This window comes from Centruroides vittatus, unplaced genomic scaffold (genome assembly GCF_030686945.1).
Source record: "Centruroides vittatus isolate TY-2023 unplaced genomic scaffold, ASM3068694v2 contig_356, whole genome shotgun sequence".
NCBI classification, from domain to species: domain Eukaryota; kingdom Metazoa; phylum Arthropoda; class Arachnida; order Scorpiones; family Buthidae; genus Centruroides; species Centruroides vittatus.
The window spans coordinates 694,272-711,914 of NW_027122179.1; the positions used below are offsets into that span (position 1 = coordinate 694,272).

A 17,643-nucleotide genomic window follows, 5' to 3' on the forward strand; every position below is an offset into this window, starting at 1 on the left:
ATCCTAGTGGATCTTTCTGGGTATAATTCGCGTGTCTAAAATTAAAATACATTTTCCTAAAGCAATATAACTATGAAACGTTCTGATATATCTACAATCAAGCATCCTCATATGTAGAGTTAAAACATCGTACACCATCAAACCATTTCTTTTATTTTTTCTGAACACAAAACTGTAACATTTCAAATAATATTCCTGTTTGAAAATAAAAAATAGAAAAAATATATTGAAAACAAAAGTAACAACATTACAGACTTAAAATCATTATTAACTATAGCAATATACATATAGAAATTTCAATCAAGTCACTGTTATCAATTGGTTTAGATTTTATATTTTTATAAATATTATTTTATTGTAAGCAAGAAATGTTTTTAATGCAATGTATTATAGAATAGTGATAGATGCATCATATAAATATTTTCAAGCAAGTTTACAATCCCTTTCTGTTCTTTGTCACAGTTTAATGTAAATTTAATTTACATTAAACTGTGTAATACTACACAACAATATTCTGTATAATAAGAATCTGTGGGAATATATACATATATATAGAGATATAATGTATATAATATATATATATATATATATATATAGAGAGAGAGAGAGAGAGAGCGAAATAAGTAAAATATATGCATATGAAATTTAAATATGGGATTAAAAATTAATACTTCATTCAAAATTTCAGTATGGAACATTTAATTATTACATAGAAAATAGAAACTATATCCTTTTTTCTCTTTGTTAATTAATGCAATAAAACGCACTTCTTCAAAAATTAATGACTTGTAACTGTCTAAAATCCATTTTATATCAATATCCATAGGTAAAACGTTACCGTTTTCATTAATATGATCTGCAATAATTTTTCCATCGCTGGATTAAGAACTCTGCTGAAAACAGTACGATTTATTTACTACTTCTGAAGTACTTATTGGAATTCTAAACTTCAAAACCCACTCTTTATTAACGTATTATATAAATAAGTAGGATAGTACGTGAATGTACAAAAATTCCTCTATAATTAAACTTTTTTACTAAATTTAATAAGATAATTCAATATAAGTAACTTTACATGCTTAGCATCATTATCTACATAAAAGAAACATCAAAAAGAATAGTTGTAACTTATTTGATACCCTATTGCACCTAATGAACATGGAATGTATCAATCTAAAGTTAAAAAATGGATAAATATAACTTACTAATATAAAACTACCGTAAACATCATTATTTATGAATGCACACGAATATCTTCCATTAGAAATAGCAGAAGCAAGTTCTGAATTGTCTCTGGAACATGATCATAATGTTGTGTATTTAAAAACGATATCAGCATGCTGCTGTAAGACAAAATCAGCACCGTGGATAAAATTAGAAATGTTCCAATAAAAATTCTGATCGAAAATGTCTTTTGGTTGTTCAAATTTCCACCTGTAACGTAGAAAAAGTTAATTGTAAAAATTAAAGAAGTTTCTTATACCATTAGCAGTTGGTTGTTGGTCCGTGCCATGTAATGGGTCAACCAGTTAGAGTTTTCTTGGTTTCCTTCAACTGCCTTATGCATAATAAAGGTTAGTTTTGGGTATAAATGCATACATTTTCCCATTTTCTTATAGATAGTCGTACTGAGAAGCAGCACCAAATTGCCTATGTTTTGCATTGCCTTATCCCATTAAACATGAAACCTACACCTACACCTAAAATTCGAACTCTAACCTTCAATTCTTAAAGAATTTTTGACACAACCCCCCTAATAGTACGAAACAAAAATGATTTTACTTCTTGACTGTGTATTTTCGTCATGTACTCTTAAATAATTTCTTTTAAAAGTTTCGAAGTTTAATGACGATACAAAAATATTACATTTTTGAGTCCATCTTTTCATCCAATCACAAACCACAGAAGTAACAGTCATAGTAGTTCGAAGAAAAACTTCGTTAAAAAGACAATTAATATGGACAATTAATGGAACCACCACTAGAGGGCCGGACCAGTTATAAAAGCCAAAGATTTGATAGTATGGTAAGAAAATTATATTTTTATTTTTAATGTAAAGGCGTCAGATCCTACAAGGAAAGGCTGACGTCTGATATCGTTTGAACTTTGTAAAATTTTTTTTCTGTTATTAATTATCTTTATAACGAAGTTTTTCTTCGAGCTACTATAACTGTTACTTTTGTGGTTGTTGTGAAATTGAATGAAAGGATGGACTTAAAAATGTAATATTTTTGTATTGTCATTAAACTTCAAAACAGAAGACATCCAAGAGTTATTATGTAAACATTTAAAAGTTTCGTGAAAAACCTTCTTTCGAGAAATTCACTTGTTTAACATCTATTTAGGCATTAGCCTGAATACTCCGTGCGAAGTGCATTGTTCACGTGCTAACCCGTGACCAAAAGTGTTTAGTGGTTTTTCAACCTAACTAGTGGTTCGGTTGCTAATTCTTCGTTGGGTTTTCAGTCTTTTGTTTAATAAATGAGACGATTTTAATCATGCCCATTGTGGATTCGGACAGGCCAACAATGGGATTAGCAGGGTGGTGACGAACGTGGTTCGGGGTTACTCAGTTAGATTCAATTATTGGTCTGACATTGTTACTTTAATGCCTTAACTGCATAAACTCTGGCTGTCCATCATCATTTCAAGGGAAGGAAACGTTCGTAATTCTCCCAGATTTCTTCGTAAGTTGGTCAACCTTACCACTGGTGATTAGAAGTAATACCTTTCGTGGATAATCACGTAAAATTATTTGTGTTCTAATTCTTCACGTAAAAAGTTGACCATTTTACCATTGTTTTGTTTGTTATATCAATATTATAAATGTAGACTACTGTCCTGTACATAGTTCATATCAACTCTTTCACTTAAATTTTGAATTACAAATTGTGTTAATTTCCTTACTTTGATTGGACAAAATGCCGAAGAAGTACCAAAATATTTTAGTTTTAGTCCAACGTTTAGTTGTTTCGTTTAAAAAGAATTCTCGATGTTGCAGTTTGCATTAAATACAAATCCGCAAATAACTGTACTAATAATTATCATAATCCATATCTACGAATAGAAAATTTATTGTATATTACATTATATCCAGGGCGTAACTAAACTACGTGCCAAAATATTAAGAATAAGTTTTACTGTCAAAAGATAGTGGAAAGCCGTATAAATAATTAAGCTGAATAATTCACAGAAATGCTGAAAATGTCATCTAAGAAAGCATATCTGACAAGGGAACTGTCGGAGTGTCTTCTAATCAATTTTAATAATATTTAGTTAATAATTACGTTAAAAGTATACAAACTCTATGACAAATTTCTAGTATTCACTAAAAGTGTTAATCAGAGTTATTAGCAATCAAATGTCGAACTATTTTATAGTACTTTAACACAAATATGCAAATTTTTAGAAGTCAAAGGGTCACGGAGAAAGACGGCGATATTACATTTAGAATAAATTCTGGAATTTTCGAAAATGGGAGAAGAATTAATAAAATTTAGTTTAATTACGTTAAAAGTATACAAACTCCATATTAAATTTGTAATGTTTACTATAAGTGTTAACACAAATATGCAAATTTTTAATAGTGAAACGGTCGCGGAGGAAGACGGCGCTATTACATTTATGAATAATTCTACTTTTCGAAAATGGGAGAATTAAATGTAAATATTCAGAACATTATAGCAGAACGTAAACGTTTATGTGATAATGTTTGCCCTACAGAAAATACAGAAATTTTCATTTAATTACTTGTGGTAAGTATTTTCGTAATTAAGTAAATGTATTACTATAGTCGAACCTGTAATATCGGTCACCTCTCAACAGCGGCCATCTGTAAACACTGGCCATTTTTTCAGAAACTTTTTTTTTTAATGCAAACAAAACACACATTAAGCAACACTTTAAACAATGTCCGTTGTTGAGAGGTTTGAATGTCATATTCATTTTCAATGTTGGAATATTCTGAATATGTACAGGATACAGGATATGTAATTTATTAGCCAAAAAGAGGTGGGGTGAGTGAATAAGGCAGACGAACACACGGGAAAGCTGCCAACAGGAGATGACTTCTTGATGGACTTTTATTGTAAACTGATCTCTATTTAGTTGTAAGATAGGTGAAGAAAACAGAAAACACCATGAGGCGAATTCGTCGGTGAGGCAAAGTTTATAAATTCTGATCATTTCTTATTTTAAGATTCGACTGTAAAGAAACTTTTGAAGATAGCTGATAAGATTGTTCGCAGTGATCTGTGATGAAATAACCCAAACAAATTTTCTTACTGTCCATTATATCTATTTGAGTCACCGAGATGATAATGACAATTCTCGAGTATAATTGTAATTTCAGTGTGATATATTGTAAATTAAATTGTTATTTGACCAATATTCAAGAATCTAACAGGCCAATAGAAATACTATTTCCGTAATTTTATTTACATTAGTTATTTTGATTTTAATATGAAAATGCATTTTATCTCCGGATAATTTGATAAAGTTTTATGATATGCGTCAAGCGGTCTTCGTTCCTAAACACTGGGATTTCGGTCGTGAGTTTGCTCCACCCTCGCTCGGACGGGGTGGCCACATGGAGTTTTCCGGGTTATCTCTACGTCTGTAACGCGTGAAATAGGGGACAGTTTCCCTTAAAAGACCTCCCGAAAGGCGTTATTTTCCCGCGCGCTTATGGCCATTCCATCCATGCCTCCAATTAGCCGGCCTTATAGATGGAATGTGAAGTCCATAATCTTGTTCTCTCGAAGTACATAGCCTATATGAGCTGCACACTCCATATTAACCATTCCATAAAAGACAAAGTTTTCACTTACGTTGTTGTAGAAAGTCCTGCGTCTTCTGATTTTCGTCTTCCATACAGGTGGTATCCGTTTAAAATCGCAAGAATATTTCCTGATACACTTTCCATCTTTCACGCAAAGTGAACTTTGATTAATTTGCCCACATAAATGATGATATATATATATATATATATATCAATTGCCAACATATGGAGTTACATGTAAAGGTAGCAAGTCGGATGCGGAAGCCACATAATACCCCAAAATATTCGGGTAGTATATAGATTATTATCGATAAGAATTATTAAAATGAAATCCATATAAAGAGTTTGGTTATTTTGGCTAACATTGTCGTTTTTATCACGATACTCGAATGGTAAGAAATGGCACAATTTCATTGGTCAAGTAGACACCAATTGAAAATACGATGTCTTAAAAAATAAGAGAGAAGATAGCGTATTCTTTCTATAATGTTATTACTAACGGTTTTATTCACTGCCGAATATCTGTCAAAGAAACAAATTTCTCGAAAAATGGATCAAATGTTTAAACTCGGCACCCTCGAAAATAACTTAAAACATACTTTGTGCTCGCCAGTAACCTCGTATTATGTAATTTCCTATTCGAATGCAACCATTCGGCTGGTTTAAAAAGGGGCTGTTGTGGAAGGGATTGAAGTAATTCGATCAAAAGTAGTAGTTGTCTTCCTCCTGGGAGAGAGTGAGATCAATGACTACTAATTAATACCAATATACTATTAATATATCATAAATGATCCGTGTTGGATAGGTTGTGATGGCCACGCAAGTGATCCAAGTGCCTAACCTTAACGTCCGAAAGACTTCATATAAAGCTTGTTTAAAGAAAAAAACCATGTAAAAATGCGAGAATAATTGCTTTTATGTGACTCATAAAACACTGGTGAAACTAGATTGAAAAAGTAAAGCTGAGCAAAACCATTTAAGTAAAGGGAACTTTTGAAAATTCTGGCATAAGCATAATGGAAGCAGATTTGTAGTAAGAGTCAACGTGTGAATAGAGTGCACATTACACAAGTTACAACAACAGGAAATTTATAATGAAGCAATGTCGCCATGATAATGTGAAATTCGGGTTTTTATCTAGTTTTTTCCGAATTAATTATTCCTGCGATTTAAAAAAACGAACAATAGAATTCGTGGGAAATTTTATAATTCTTCCTTTTAAAGCAACCGATCTCACGCTGTAACATCATAAAATTGTACACTCAACATCCGAATTCATCATTTTCTTCCGTCCGACAACGATCTCGTGACTTAGTTTCCACGGCGAATCTATAAAAACCGCGTCTTTTCCCCCCTCGGGGGAGTCTAATTCGATCTGCCAGTCGTGCGTGCTCGTGGACGAGCCGCGAATTAATTATTCATCGGAGTCGCGGAGATTTGACCTAGTGCCTATAATTTTGGATATTCCGTCGTCTACAGACTGTGCAAAGAGGTATGAAATGCTATTTATAAACTCTCTCTCTCGAGCTTCCCCCTTGCGACATTGAGAATTAGAATTGTAGCTTAGCGAACTTAGAATTAACTTTTTCTTGTAGTTAACCCTTGTAATTAACTTTTTCGTTGATTTTAATAAATGTTGTTTTGTTGTTATAAATGAAGTCTTTACTTGACCGTCGGCCACACCTTATCGTCGACTTCATCTCATCTCCTCTCCATTCGCGTAACGCGTAACAAAACGTAACAGCCATCCTTACAAGTGAGTAGGTCAACGACCCGTTGAAGGGAACGGAGCCGACGGACTCTCTCCGATCGCTCCCCGGGCTCACAATAATAAATAGGAAAAATGAACATCGGTACAGAAAGACTTCGAGCTCTACTTTGTGCATTAAAATCTTTTTACGTACAGTACATTAATTTGTTTGAATGTTACAGCATCTTAAGCAGTATCAGTGAAAGAAGTTTGGTGCAATGGGTTTATGAGTTAGTAAGAGGAAATAAAATCAGGGGACGGGCAGGATGTCCGGATTTCGTGGTAGTTAAGCATGTCGTCGTAAATATCGCATTTATAGAAAAATTATTAGGATTGGTTTGATCTATTTGATTACTGCAAAGCGACAAGGGAGCGATCTGCCGAGGAGGACGCATCACGGGAAGACTTTCATGTAAAGCTGGTCCCAATTTAAGTGTTTCTAACGCGAAGAAAACTCAGAAAACTCCACATGGCCAGTGCGACCCACAACCGATTACCGGTGTTCGATGGTTTTATCCAAACTGTAACTGGAGCATAGTTATTGAGGTGCAAATTGACAATATCGTAGAACTAAATTCCCGGTTTTTGTCTGTCCTTTTCTGTCCTTCTTTAACGCAGTATATTAATGTCAATGCTACCGCGTATGTGTATGTGTTAATCAAATATGATAATAGCTCGATATTCGACCAAACAATCACGTTCCGCTAGAATAATTTTACGTTAATAGAAATATTTTTATTTTAATTTTGTCATCAGTAAAAAACTTTCCTGTAATAAATTTGAGTAACTAAATGAAACTTTGGAGCTCCATTGGGAATTAAGAAAAGAGCATTTCGACGACAAAAGCCCAAGTGCTCTAATGTACTATACGGATGCTCCTGCTACCCACCGATTTTGATCAGCTTGGAATTGATAAAATTACCTGAAAAATATGTGTATTATATGTGTTTTAATATACAAATGCAAATTAATAAAATACTTGAATAAATAATCTGACAGAAAATACACATAAAGACATATAAAACCTGAATGTTTCCAACAAACAGTGACATCTGACGATAGTCGATTTGCAATTACCATCATCATATGCTAACACTCTGTTAAAATGTGCCTGATCTGTCCTACTTCCTTTTTTCCTTCTGTAATTCTCGGATAAAATTAACACAATTTTATTCCAGAATTACAAAAAAGTTCGGATAATTCGAACCCGGATAATCCAAAGTTGTGTTTTTTTGTTTTTTTGTTTTTTCTTTTTGCTTCCTTGAAGTTTGAAATAACGAAGTTTTACTGTATAGAATAAGGTGGTTATATGTAATAAGTTTGGTGTTTTTGCAATTATTCTACGTTATTAATAATGCGACACTGAAAGTATTTTAAAAGATTTTTTATTTTTACTTTCATTAATACAGAGAAATCATTTAAATTTTACAATTTAAGTGTATCCACTTTTTCTTTTAGTTTATCTAAACCAAGACACAATTCTGCCATTAAGTATAGGAATAAATTTTCACGATTGGTAATGATGTAATTACGATCTAATTTTTGATATTTTATAATGTAACACCAAGAAAGCTGACGTTGAAATTCGTCAATGAACTCTTGGTCAAGCTTTTGATAACGGGAAACAAAATTCCAGTTTAGGAAGTCTTGTATTTGACGTAAAGTTGAGGTTTTTAATTGTTGGTATTTTAAGAGTTTTTTAATATCAAATTTATGTACGTAGCCAATAATAAAAGCATCCGAAAGAATTTGGTGTTCGGCTACTTTATTCCAATCAAGATGGTCGAAAAAAGTTGTAAGGAAATGATCATTTAATATTTGATATTGACATATTAAATCCCATTTTGCATAGTTAATATGCTCCCTAATAAATGAGGGTAGAAATTTGTAATTTTTCCATATGTGGTTCCAATTTAATTTATTCGCGAATTCCCTAATAAACTCTTCAGATAAATTACGTCGTCGACTAATTGTATCCCAGTGGACATAGTTTTGAAATTGACGAATAACGGTTTCGTCTATGGCCGAAGATGAGAAAGCTTTCCAGTCAATTGGTGTAGCGGCTATAAAGAAATAAAACATTTTATATTATTTGCTGCTTTATTCAAGTACATATTCTGTATACATATAAGAGTGTACATTCTTGAGTATAAAATGAGGATTACATATATTATATTTGAGTACATTACAAAATAATATCAAATATTTAATTTATAAAACATTTTATATTATTTGCTGCTTTATTCAAGTACATATTATGTATACATATAAGAGTGTACATTCTTGAGTATAAAATGAGGATTACATATATTATATTTGAGTACATTACAAAATAATATCAAATATTTAATTTTTGTTACAAGTAGTTATGATCATTATGAGTTCCAAAATTTTCTTTTTTTTCAGATACAGTATCTTCTTTTTTTTCAGATACAGTAATTTCGTCTTCAAAAACTACTTTTTTAGTAATATTATAGTCTTCAGTATCAGAATCAGACAGAATTTCTTTACAATCATCAAAATTTATTTTTTGAGAAAAGGTACAGTCGCCAAACCCTTGTTCATTTCTGTCTGTCTCGCTTAATGATTCCATTTCTAAAAATACTGGATGTGAGATTTTTTCGAAGATAATTTGTGCAATGGCAGTTCCACGTTCAATAACAATATTTTTGGGGCCAAAGTTGTACATCATCACCCCAATATTTCCACGATAGTCGGAATCGATGATGCCTGCATTTATTATTATGTTATCTAGCGACAAAGAAGATTTTGGAGCCAATCTGATATAACATTTATTATTAGGTATTTCGATGGCCAGATCAATAAAAATAATTTTTTGTTCATTCGAGTTTATTTCAAAACCCTTGACACAAAAAATGTCATATCCTGCTGCTCCCTCTGAAGCTTTAGTGGGAATTTTAGCAGCCTCGCTTAATTTTTTAAAATATACAAATTCTAGAAAATAAAATATTTATTATTACATTTATAAACATTAATATTAAATTTATATTTTATAAAATATTACATTTCATACAATTACATTTTATGAAATATTTGTTAAATATTGGTAATGTTATTTTATCATTTATTACAAAAAATTTACATTCGTATATTTTATTATTTGGTAATTTTAATGATGCTGCTTTATTACATGTTTGTTTTAAACACGAGTAAGTTTTACTACAAATACTATGTATTATATAACTACATTTTCTTTTGTATACTATTATAAAGCCATATTGTGGAAATGATGAGGAATCTGCAAAATTAAAAGTAAAAATTGTAGTGCCCAAATGATAGTGCATCTATTCCATTATCTAAAATAAATTTTTTATCATAAAATGGAGAAAGGGAAATTTTATTTTGTAGATATGTTGTTACTATATGATTTTTGCTTTGAATTCCATATTGTTGATGCCTTAATAATTCTGTATTAAACAAAACTTCTTTATATTTATCATGATTAAATGTTTTTACAACAGATTTTTTAATTCCCTTGGCAGTTTTCTTATTTTGTTTATCGAAAATATAGGAATACATTTTTGGTTTCAATGAGCAAAATTCAATTATAGGTTTCGATAATGTTTCATCTTTAAAATATCCTAGTTTACTTTTGTTCGCTTCGTTATATAATTTATGGTTTTTAGGGTAATTACTAAAATCGAAGATATCCGGGAATGATTTAAAATCTTCGTATACATCATTTGTATATATTTGAAGTGTTAGTGAATCCGTATCGGTATATAATAAATGTACGTTTTTGCCATATCTATTTTTAAATATTTTATAAAATGTTTCGTAAATATGCAATTTACTTAATTCTAATACGCAAAAACCAATATAAATTGGTTTGTCTAGAATTAAATTAGGTTTTTTCATTTTAAAAATAGTAAGGTTATCATTTATAATTTTGAAATTTTCTACAGATGGCTTAGCTAGATATCTGCGATACTGATTTAATGTCGTGGCTGCTTTTAGGTTAATACGTTTTCTTACGTTTTGACACGTTTTGCCAAAAAAACTATTATTCATTAATTTAAAAAATGATTTGTCAAAATCGTTAGTCGATTCTTGCCGTTTTTTATTATTAAAATATATATATTTTTTAAGCCATGCACTTTGGGAAAATGCCAATACTCTATGAATTTTGGTTATTATTAGACCTTCCTCTAGATAAAATTTTAAATTTCTATAATGAATTACATAGTTTGTTTTATCAAAAAGAGTAGGAATTAGTTTTTTATTATTACTATATTTTAAATTTAATTTTTTTAAGACTGTTTTTTGGTAATTGGATAATAAATTGTATGGGATATGTGTGTGTTCAGCAGCGAGTGGCAAATTATCATGTCTGTCATGAATAATTTCAGGATATTTTAAATCAACCTCTAAGATATATCCTATACTATTTTTATTTGATATATTAGGTATGTCTAGAGCATCTATTTCATCTTTGTGCAGCCATCGAAAATTATTTACGGGTAAATATGCACTCATTACGAATCCGTAAAGGTTATTTGCATCTATCGACAGAATATAATTATGAGGTTGATTTTTATCATATGTGTCGGGTATTAATGGATTATTTGCTTTTGCAAATCTTTTTCCCGCTAAACTTATTCCGCCCCTAATTCCACTTTCAATGAAAAGGTACATATCTAAATCATTAAATAATTCCAATTGGATTTTAGTCATTTTTAAACCACAGTTCCATGTTAAATCGGGCGTAGTTATGAAATATACAGGATCCAAATTATAATATGTTAAACTTAATTTTCTGAAATTCTGAAATATATCTGCCAATAATACTGTATCAACATATTGGTATAATTTTAAATAGTCTTTGAAAGTTTTACAATTAAATTTATCCCAAACTAATTGAGCATGATTGTAATCGTCATCTGTAATATTTTCTCCTAATAATTCATTATAAAAGCATTTTTTTGGGGGTAGTTGTATTTCATTTAATATTTGCTTATTTTTAAAATAGGAATACGGAAAAATTCCTTTCCTTTTTAATAATTCTCTATATTTGCTGCGACGAAAAAAATGATTAAAAATTGGAAAATTATAATTTGCATTTTTTAAATTGTCAGTCAAAACTGAAAGAGAAGAATTTAAAAACTGAAAACTGTCAATAAATTTAAAATAATCTAATGAAAATGTTGTAAATTTTTCAGAATTTATAGGAATAATTTTGATTTTTGAAAATAATTTAGAGGGAATATTTTTAAAAATTAAATGCGAATCATAACCTGAAAAATTGTGCAATATAATGGGGATAAACGTTTTTAGTCGGTAATTTAAATTGCAGCAATTATGGGCCCACCCCCGAAAAAGACCTGTCTGATGATCATGATCCATTACACGCAGATCATTATCACCAAATTTTTTTTTACAAATATGACACAAATGTTTAAAATTATTGGAAACAGTATTTAAATTAATTTCAACATTGCGATTTATTTTATCTAACAAATTATTCAGCTGCATTTGAATATCAATTAAAAAATTATTAACAACATTATCTCCACAATAAAAATTAGCATATATTATTTTATCCTCATTTTCAATAATTATAATGGAATAACATATAGGTTTATGAATTTCAACAATTTTAGTACAACTTATTTTAGGGTCTATTTCATCAGAAGATACCTGTTCCAAAATTGATTCAAAATCTGCATATATACAGATTGCATGAAATAATGACTTTTCATGTGAGTGGAATTTTACAATTGTATTGTCTCCTTTTGGAGTAGATACTTTTTGATATTTATGATTAGAACAAAATTTTATATGATCGTTTAAAGTAGTTTTTCTTTCAAAACCATTTAAACAGAGTTTACAAAATTTTCTTGCTGATGATTTATCAGACATTAGTCTATTAAAATTCCGGATTAAAAAAAAATGAGATTTATACAATAACAAATTAATTTCTTTTTCAAATTGAAATTTACTTATATAGATTGGATAAATTAATTTCTTTTCATACCCATATACATGAATACTTAGACAATTATTTTTCTCAAATGTGGGAATATTTTTCACATTTATGGGAAATTTTAAACGGTTTAAATTTAAATATTTTAAATATTTTCTATATAAATAAATAGAATTTCTGTTACTACTAGTTGAGGGATATAAATGTGCAACTATACAATATAAAAAACATTGGTTATCTGAGCACTTTATATTTAATACACAACGTTTGAGAACTAGATGTTTAGGAAGAATAATATGGCCGCAGCCACCAATTTCATTTTTATATATCCCAATATTGACATCTATAAATATAATTTCTTTTAGTATCCACCCTGATCCATATTTTATAAACTCTTCAATATAATTTAGAATTGTATCAAATGCATTTCGTAATTTTTCACCAATCATATATGAGGACAAAATATGCTCAACATGGCTAGAAAAATATACATCTTGATACTCTATAATATCATCTTCTTTATATTTTAAAAATTTAGTTTTTAAATTAATTAAAAATTTCCTTCTACAAACAAAATTATCATTAACTAAAATATCATAAATATTTGATGTTATTTTTTCAAAACAGACAGCTGGATCTATATTTTCTAAAATAAAAGCCCTATAAGTTTTGGCATACCCTCTAAAAGCTTTTTTCCTTAAATTAAACATTCTGATCTAAATGTTCAGTCATTGCATCGAAAGCTTTTTTATATAATTTAAAGTCCTTAACATTGATATTATACTTGTTGGGCGGATAATTCCCTTTCATTTTTGTTAATGATATATACCAAACTGACTTGAATTCGATGACTTCCATTGTTTGATTGTCGCATACTTTTATCTTAAATGGCCGAATTTTAGAACATTTTGCAGTATCTGTAGACAGGTCTAGGTCAAACTTTTGTTTTTTTGATTCATCTTCGACATTTTTAGGTTTTGGACCTCTTTTTTTGCCCACATTCTGTTTCATATTAAAATCAAATTCACATTCTATATAAATATTAAGTAATTAAGTAACTTATTAAGTAATATTAACTTATTAAGTAATTTTAACATTTAAAAATATTTTAAATAAAAATTATAATATTACCATCAGCAGACGACATGATGCTTTATTCGTTGTCTTTGGAAGTCTTGTAGAAGATATTTTTCTCAATCTGGAGTTACAGCTTTTATACAAAATAATAGGGCGTGGTCAACTGATTTTATCTTAGGTGTGGCCGTGTTTATGAAGGAAAAATATATTTAATTTCGGGCGTGGCCGGTTGAGAATTTAAAATAACTATGTGACCATAAATTATACTTACGAAATAGTTGGGCGAGGTCATGTTTTTGAAGGAAAAATATATTTAATTTCGGGCGTAGCAGTTGTAGAAAGCAGGTTGAGAATTTAAAATAACTATATGACCATAAATTATACTTACGAAATAGATTTCTATCTTTGGTGGAGTCGACATTTTTAACAGCTGTGACCTAAATTATGAAATAGATTTCTATCTTTGGTGGAGTCGACATTTTTAACAGCTGTGACCTAAATTATGAAATAGATTTATATCTTGGGTTGGGTCTGCAGAAAGTTGGTCAAGAATTGAAAGTGGTTTTATAAGAAAAGAATGTTGGGTGTGTACTGAATTTACAGGGAAAAAAAACAACCCAAGCGTGCACAATATAAGCTGCGATAAACTTAAGAAAACAACCATATCAAACAAGTGAAGCAAAGGAAATTTCAGAAAAGAAAGATATACTAATTTCAAAGCAATGGTAAGTATTTAAAATAACAGTTTATAATTTAGATTTAAATTCTTATAGTATTTAAATATATTTCATTTAACAGGCCACAGGAGGAAATTCAAATTTTGAAGCAGGAAGTAGTGATTTTCCTGTAAGTAGTATTTAAAATAATATAGTTTATAATTTAAATTTTTATGATTTTAAATATATTTCATTTAACAGGAACCTGATTGTTTATGCGCTTCCCATTGTATGTGCGATTTTTATTTGTGCGATTTTTTTAATTGCGAATTTTTAATTTGTGCGGTATAGTTGGCGACTAGTCTCGTGCGATTCGTCATGTCTCACGTTGACTTATTATAGCTAAATAAACTTATTATAGCATAAATGCACTTATTATAGTAATATTATTGCATGAATATGCGAAAAATGAAATAATTTACTTTTTAAGTCAACAAAACACCACCTGGACAAAAATATGTAAAACAGACGATAGACCAGACGATGCAGTCAAGTGCTGACATCTGTTGTCAATAAATTCTATTTCGTACGGTTTTGAGTTATTTTCTATGTGAGACTTTTTTTATGCGGTCCCTGTTGACCGCATAAAAAAATTATTTTTTTAATTGTGTTGCGAAAACTATTATTTACAGCCATTCGTGAAGTTTCGTGAGATTTTTTTTAATGCGATTTTTTTAATGCGGTCCCTATCCCCCGCATAAAAACAGGTTTGACTGTATTTCATTTAACAGGAAAATGATGTAGTTGATATAGATTCCCAAGTAAGTATTTAAAATAATATAGTTTATAATTTAGATTTTAATTTTTATGATTTTAAATATATTTTATTTAACAGCCATCAGGAGATAGTTATGACAAGACTATGGATGCTCCTGTATGTAGTTTAAAATAATATAGTTTATAATTTAGATTTTAATTTTTATGATTTTAAATAAATATAGAGTATAATAGATTTAATTAATCGAAGTGAACTCTTTCACAAACAGGGAATACAAGTTAGGGGGGTAAAAAAAAATTGTTGATAAATGACAAAGTAATTTATATACAGGCATCTAGATTGAAAGAAGAACTAAAAAAGAAAGAAGAAGAAGAAGAAGAAGAAGAAGAAGAAGATGATGATGATTATATTGAAAAAAAAGAGCAGGAAGAATGCGACAGAATTATACGGATGAGAGAGGAACAAGTAAGTTTTTTTTTTTTTAAAAAAAAAAAATTAAAAAAAAGTATAACAAGGTAACTTATATACAGGCATCTGTGGAAAAAATATTTTTAAAAGAAAAACTTCAAGACAGCGAATATATTCAGTGGGGGGAAGAAAATAAAGAAGAATTAGAAGGATACTTGCATTTTATGAGGGAAGAAAGGAAAAGAAGGGAAGAAAGGAAAAGATGGGAAGAAAGGAAAAGACGGGAAAGAGAAGAAAGCGGTATGAGCAGCCAGGGGGGAGGAAATTCATAGACTCTCCCTCAACCTCCCCCCTCCCCTCCAACTCCCCCCCCCTGAAATTACCTATATAATGTTCATTCACGCATCCGGAAACATTATAAGAAATCTGACTTAAAAAATGAATTGTAAGTATATTTTTCTTATATAAGTATATTTTTCTTATATATCTATATTTAATTAATAATATAATAAATAGAGAAAATATTTTAGATTTCGGTACTTTGGATTCGGGTGCATTAGATTGGAATACTTCATATTCAAGATGTGAGTAATAAATATAATATTTAAAAATAATGTATATTATTTATTTATTTAATTCATATTAATATAAAATAGATTTCAACCCTTGCAATGTATGGAGGGATAATGTCGGAGTAATTATAGACTTTGAAGCTTTCACAATAGATGGCATGGACCTACCGTTTAATACGTTATGCAGACAACTTGGTTTTGTGGCACAAAACTCGAATGAATATCAAAAAATTGAATTTTATAATGAAATAATTACTTTTAAAGATTTAAGTTTTGCTAATAAAAAAAATGTAAGATTTGGCAATTATTTACATGGTTTATATTTAGCATATGAAAAACAATATTTCGGAAATTGGGAAAAAAGTGATAATGTGTGCAAAATTTTATATAATTTATTTTTAAAATATAAATTTTTTTACTATAAAGGAGGAGAAATTGAAAAAAATTATTTGAACTTAACTTCAGAAATATACAATGTGAATATTCCGTATTTTGATCTTGAAGAACGGGGAGTGCCCAAATCTTCAAAAATTCGAGTTCCATGTCCCTATCATACTAAAATATATCCGCATTATTGCCATGCTCCGAAGAACTGGAATATAGAGAGGCCATGTCCTCATCATCATGAAATATACCCGCATATATGTATGCCACCAAATGCGTTATTTTACGGGAAAATTTGCCCATTCCACACCCGGTTTACACAACATTGCAGCTTATGCGATGTTTTTTCGTATAAAGCATTTATGATCGAGCAAGGTAAGTACATTTTATTATTATTATTATTATATAAAAATTGGTAAATATGATTATATATATTATTTTTATTTATTTTGTACAGGTTTCTGGCAATAACTGCATTTTAAATAACTGTATGTTTTTGAAAAATAAAACAATTTTTTATATTTTAAATATTTTTATTCATTGAATTACAACATTGATTATACATTATAGTCGGTGGGCGTGCCAAATATAGATGTTGTTCGGCAAATTTCTTTACAAATTCATCATTATAAAATTTATCAGTTTTACTCAGTTCTTTTAAACATTGGTTTCTATTCATTTTATATAGAAAATACAGACAGAAAAATCCACAATTCATCGAATATAAACTCTGATGAACAATATTATTCCAACAGCAATTTCTGGAATTTCGTTTAACAAATGTAATAATTTTTGGTTTAGTTGGTTTCATTCCATAACTATCGTAGTAAAAACAGGTTTTTCCATCGAAAAATGCGGATACCCAATGACTTCCAGGCTTATTTTTTTCGTCTAGATTAATTATAAATGATTTATATTTACCGATGCAAACGGGTAAATCATCGGATGCGAAAACTCCTCCAAAAGTTCTTTTAATTTTTTGGTCACTGGAGGCCAATTTCCATAACGTAATAGTATTCATTAGTAATCTACAAATACTGTCCTTGAGTGATCAATTTCAAGAGTGTTATTATATTCAAGTAAACAAATAACGTTTACAGTTTCTAATATAGCGGTTGCAAACTTTAATTCAATTGATATGTTTCCTTGTTCGCTTACACTAATATGCGATTCTGATGCCGAACGATCGGGAGAAAGATCAAAAGAATATAAAGTATAGCCATCTTTATAATCCCGGTAGGATATATTTGTAAATTTATGGTGATTAATACATCCTATATCTTCAAATAATGAT

The 17,643-nt window shown here is 29.6% G+C and overlaps 1 protein-coding gene and 1 long non-coding RNA gene across 4 annotated transcripts; both read left to right on the forward strand.

Annotated features, from left to right (window-relative positions):
- The first annotated feature begins 13,892 nt into the window (after positions 1-13,892).
- Positions 13,893-15,832, forward strand: LOC136974793 (acidic leucine-rich nuclear phosphoprotein 32 family member E-like). Its single transcript, XM_067269739.1, has 5 exons — positions 13,893-14,276; positions 14,350-14,397; positions 14,999-15,141; positions 15,316-15,450; positions 15,516-15,832. The coding sequence occupies exons 3-5, from the start codon at positions 15,130-15,132 to the stop codon at positions 15,723-15,725; spliced, it is 357 nt and encodes a 118-aa protein (XP_067125840.1). The 5' UTR covers positions 13,893-14,276; positions 14,350-14,397; positions 14,999-15,129; the 3' UTR covers positions 15,726-15,832.
- Positions 15,833-15,911: 79 nt separating this feature from the next.
- On the forward strand, positions 15,912-16,877 carry LOC136974799 (uncharacterized). 3 transcript variants are annotated; one of them, XR_010880702.1, is made up of 4 exons: positions 15,912-15,977; positions 16,050-16,255; positions 16,392-16,724; positions 16,807-16,877. It is a non-coding gene; the product is annotated as an uncharacterized lncRNA (long non-coding RNA). The 3 variants fall into 3 exon arrangements; XR_010880703.1 differs by having other exon boundaries at positions 16,431-16,724; XR_010880704.1 differs by lacking the exon at positions 16,050-16,255 and having other exon boundaries at positions 15,960-15,977; positions 16,431-16,724.
- Positions 16,878-17,643: the final 766 nt, after the last annotated feature.